At 44.0% G+C, this 5,000-nt stretch overlaps 1 protein-coding gene and 1 long non-coding RNA gene across 3 annotated transcripts in view; one reads left to right on the forward strand and one right to left on the reverse strand.

Moving 5' to 3' along the window:
• The window catches only part of LOC138006932 (uncharacterized), a 6,269-nt gene extending 4,725 nt beyond the window's left edge, over nucleotides 1-1,544 (forward strand). For both annotated transcript variants that reach the window (XM_068853568.1, XM_068853569.1), the window contains exon 3: nucleotides 797-1,544. In XM_068853568.1, coding sequence (XP_068709669.1) covers nucleotides 797-1,408 — 612 coding nt within the window. In that variant the 3' untranslated portion in view covers nucleotides 1,409-1,544. The remainder of the gene's footprint in view (nucleotides 1-796) is intronic.
• A 283-nt stretch (nucleotides 1,545-1,827) lies between these two features.
• The window catches only part of LOC138006936 (uncharacterized), a 5,237-nt gene continuing 2,064 nt past the window's right edge, over nucleotides 1,828-5,000 (reverse strand). Inside the window, exon 3 of the long non-coding RNA XR_011123959.1 lies at nucleotides 1,828-1,937. This is a non-coding gene — a long non-coding RNA (uncharacterized lncRNA). The remainder of the gene's footprint in view (nucleotides 1,938-5,000) is intronic.

Raw genomic sequence — 5,000 nt, forward strand, 5'->3', positions numbered from 1 at the left:
AGTTTGGCGAGCACGATATTATGCTTAATGACATCAAATGTTTTTCACAAGTCAAGAAAAAAGCAAATAGACTTGAGACCATTATTAATTGCAAACTTTTATGAATCCATTACCCTGAGCAAAGCTACGGTTGTCATAGAGATGCTCTTTCTATCGGTTTTTTTTTTGGCATAAAACTTCAATTTAAAGTTTTTAAGAAAATCACTCCCTCTTTTTCTTCAGATTTTGTAAAATGTGTTGCTTAACACCCGCCTGACAAAATTCTGAACCTTGATTTTTATCCAAAGGCTGTTTAGTTTGAGTGTAAGTTTTGGATTTCACCGTCGCCATTACTCGCGTTCAAAACTGACCGGCTGGACCTCAGAAGGTTTGATCTAGGGAAAAGTGACGTCATTAACTCAATAGCTTAAAATTTCAGCGTGTACAAGCAGTTTATTATATACGCATGCAAAACACGAGTTTAAAAATTTGAAAGCCCGAAACTCCCGTGCTGCAAATTAACTTAGTCGGGTAGAGACACATTGCATTCTTAAACTAGTGAGTCTTTGACGTCATTTTCTCTTTGACCCAGCTCTCTAAAGATTTTAAAGTTAATAATGGCTGACCATTAAATTGGAAAATTAAGGCTTAGAACTTGTTGGCGTTTTGTTCATAGTTTTGAAATCCAAGGGAAAACGAAAGAAAGTCCCTCAGCAGGATATAACCCAAGATCAAGGTCATGTTGTAAACAGCAGTTTTTCCCCCTTGCAGTGGTCTTATTAACGTACTCTTCGTGATATTTATCACCTGCTACTAGGTTGAGGCAATTCACATCCTTTTCGAAAGTCTGGAGGAGCCTGCTTTTATCAAAGCTCTGAGGCTGGTGATGGACTGGAAACTAGTCTTCCATTTCCTCGGTCGGCGCATGCGTTACAAAGACGCTTTTGGATATGCTTCGCACGTCTTGATACGTAAGAACACGATGCTTATGAATGCCGACTGTTACATCGATACGGGATTTGAACATTTGGATGAAACTATTTTAGGCAACAAAACAATGTATGCATTGACAAGACATGAAACTGCGGAAAACGTAAAACGTTGTGGTGTGACTGATTTTTGCGGCCCGAGAGCAAAATACGTTGGCTCCCATGATGCCTTTCTTTTTAGGCTCCTTGCCCCACTCTCTCGGGAATTCCTGGATAAGGTGGACTATTTCACTAACATGGATGGAATTGAGCAAGTTCTAATGTTTAACTTGAGAAAGTATGAGCGGTTCAAGATTAAAAATCCCTGTCGAATTTTTCGCATTGTTCATCAGCACTGTGGTGACCTTAGAAAATACTCTGAAAGAACTATTCAAGGTGTCAGAGTTGATCATTATTTGAAAATTTCAAAACATCATAAAGCGCCATTTTCTGGACTTTGATTTGCATTTTCCTTTTCTTCTACTTTACTCGGTAGTCTGAGGTGGCAAAAGATAATGCGGCAGACACCTTGACTGTACTTTTAAAGCATCTATCTCCAATTAAATTGTTTATTACGCGTTGCAGATATCGAATTTCAAAAAAGTTGGCACACGATAGAACTATTCCGCCTTCATCAGTTTAATGGTGAGTGGTTACACAGCAGCAGTCGTACGTACTCTGACTGCTGCTGTGTGACCACCCACCAAACTTCCTTTTCAAGGAAAATATTCATAGGCGCTTTTAGTAAAGTTTTGAATTAACAAATCTTCACACAATAGTTTCGACTAGTAGCATTGCGGTTTAGGAAAAATACTAGGAAACAACAATAAAGGAATGGATAGGAAGAGGGTCAAGGTTGAGTCAAAGGCACCTCCGAATAGAAAAAGTTTCAAACACAGGCTCAGTCTCTCTTTCTGGTTCTTTCCTACACTGGTCGCGTGACTGTTGGACACAAACTCCTTCTTTGTCCGGGCTGGTGTCTCTTTTAAACTTAAAGATAAAAAACAGAGATTTTTTGAAATGTTTGCGCAAGGACCCCGTAAATTCTAACAAAGTATTGTAACAGGGTGTTTTTAAGCATCACCATAGCATTCTAGAACTACAATAAGCCTACAGCTTAGCTACAGTTAATAGCTTCAACTAACGAAAAAAATCAGTTGCTTGACTGATCACTTGTGAGAGGATTTGACGTCATAAGCGGAAATTTCTTGGTTTCTCCAAAGATCAGCAGACCAAGCTATTCAATTCATTGATTATATATCCTTGATTTTATACGGAATAGAAATTTGGGGAGACGCCTATCACAGAAAATATCTTAAATGTAGCTTTAAGTCGAATGTTGCGCTTAGATACTTTAGTTATCGACTGATTGGCAAAGATTATTTATAAGAAGCCACGTATACTTCAATGTATTTAAGTTAAGATTTGCCGGATCTCTTCTCTCCAAGGATCTCTTCGCCTTTGATGATGGCTTGGCTGAACGTCAATTTATTTCTTGGTTGTGGCTCGCCCCTTGTTAGCAGCCTTGACAGCCCTTGATAATTCAGAGGGAGAGGATGACGATGAAGGTCCTGACCCTGATGCCATTAAGGACCTATTGGAAGATGCTCTAGTCCTCCTTGGAAACGCCAACTTTAGGCTTAATGCCTGGAGGCAAAAACGCTTCTCTGAGTTCCTCACTGAAGTTGGTAAACGTACTCTGCGGGAAGGTATCCCACCAGATAAGCACCTTTTCCCGGACAAGTTCCATGCAACGATCAAGAGTGAACATGACCATAGCTCAACTAACAGCAAGCTTATCAGCACACCAGCCTCGAAACACTTCTCTAAAGGACCATACAGGAGGGAGCAGCCCTTTCGTGGACACTACCGCACCACTGACAACAGTCGAGTTGGAGGGAAACGGAAATGAGGATATAGCTCAAGGTCTATCCTGCAGTATCCCAAAAGGGCCAGAACAGTAGGATCCTCCCAGAAATCTGCACCCGATACTAACTCGAGCTGACTATCCGTTCCCATGTCTCAAAATGCTTACGCCACCCACAAAGAGATCAGCAACTCGTCAGGAACCCATGACCCGGAGCCTACAACTCTACTGTGTTCGTGTAACGGCGTTTTCACAGACCGATTTATTTTTAGATTGAATTTCCCGCGAATGAGACTCCCACAGGAGCCCGATGACCAATTACATGAAATTAAGCTGACGTCATAGGGTCACCGAACCGGAACTGCCTTTGTCTAAAAATAGATCGGTCTTTAAAAATGCCGTTACATAGGCCCAGTATGGGAGCTGTAGGCTCCGGGTCATGGGTTCCTGACGAGTTTACAATTTTTTTTCAGAATTGGAAACAAATAACATAGGACACTTGGACTTTACAAACAATTCAGGGGTACAAGATCCCCTTTTGCAGGCGCCCCAAGCAGTGGCGCATGAGATTAACCAGAGTAAAATGCCACTCGGATGCTTACCATATGGAAAGGGTTATCACGGACTTGTTAGCAAAGGGGACCGTCCGGGAAGTCAAGCCACAGGACGACCAGTTCACTTCAACCCTGTTCTTAGTACAAAAAGAAAATGGCGATTATCGACCTATCATCAACCTTCGTGCTCTAAACCGGGTCTTGGGGAAGGAGTCCTTCAAGATGGCGGGACTGCAAGTAGTGAAATCCCTAATACAACAGGGAGACTTCATGATAATTTTAGACCTGAAAGATGCATATTACGCACTTCCAATTCATCACTCCCACAGGAAGTATCTGAGGTTCGTCTATCAGGACAGAACATACCGAGTTTCAGTGCTTTCCCTTTGACCTGTCCTCAGGTTAGGGTTAGTTTCCTTGCCAACGTCTAATCTTCCTCAGAGCTGCCCTAGATTCCACAACGATGACCCTGTCCCTCCCTCAACCAAAACTTACCTCCATTGTGGATACCTGCCATCACCTCCTTGCTCAAGGGAGTGGTTCAGTGAGGACTCTGTCCACGTTAATTGGACAAATGAGCCATGTATCACAAACAGGGATATTGGTTGCACCACTTCATCATAGAGGTCTTCAACGCCTATACCTGCAAGCAGTGTCACAACATGGACAGGCAAGGAAAATGATAATCCCCTTAACCTCCCAGGTACACAAAGACCTAGAGTGGTGGGTCTCAGAGAGCAGCTGCCGTCTAAATGGCTGTCCAATTCAGCTTCCACCCATCGATCTCACAGTTTGGAGCGATGCCTCGAAAACGGACTGGGGTGCAGCCTACCAGGGGATTTCCACCGGGGGCCATTCCATTGGAGTGTGGAAGAAGCGCAGTGGCACATCAATGTCTTGGAGCTACGAGCAGCAACATTGGCTCTGAAAGCACGTCTGCAGTCCCAAGAGGCTCAACATCCCCCGCTCAAACAAATTCACTTGAGAATAGACAACACTACAGCGGTGGCGTACATCAACAGGCGAGGGAGCACGCGCTCCCCTGCTCTACCTACACAAGCCCTAGAGTTGTGGGCAGTAGCTTGACAGCAGGAGTATCATTGACAGCTCAGCATATTCCAGGCATTCAAAATGTGGCAGCAGACACAGCCTCCAGGCAGATCGAGACCAGAACTGAATGGACATTGGACAGGAAGATCTTCCAGTCCATTTGTCAGAGATTCTACACACCAGAAGCGGACCTCTTTGCATCCCGTTTAAACCACTAATTACCCAAGTATGTCTCGAGGTACCCAGATCCGGGGGCTCTGGCTGTGGATGCATTCCTCCTGTACTGGAGCAAATGGACTTGTCTAATCCATCCTCCCGCAGTCCTTCCGCCTCGGGTACTGAGGAAGACCAAAGAGTATCAAGCAACTGCCGTCCTCATAATTGCCCCGAACTGGACCGGACAGCCATGGTTTCCAGACTTCATTCAGATGCTGGTGGATAGCTCACTGCTGCTACCCCAACGCCAATCTCTGTTGTTTCTCCCATTTCAGCCAACTGCATACCATCCCCTGTGGAAGTCCCTTCATCTGACAGTTTGGCCACTATCAGGGACCGTTACCAAGCAACAGGCTTTTCAAAGGA

The sequence above is a fragment of the Montipora foliosa genome, chromosome 6 (assembly GCF_036669935.1).
Source record: "Montipora foliosa isolate CH-2021 chromosome 6, ASM3666993v2, whole genome shotgun sequence".
Classification (NCBI taxonomy): domain Eukaryota; kingdom Metazoa; phylum Cnidaria; class Anthozoa; order Scleractinia; family Acroporidae; genus Montipora; species Montipora foliosa.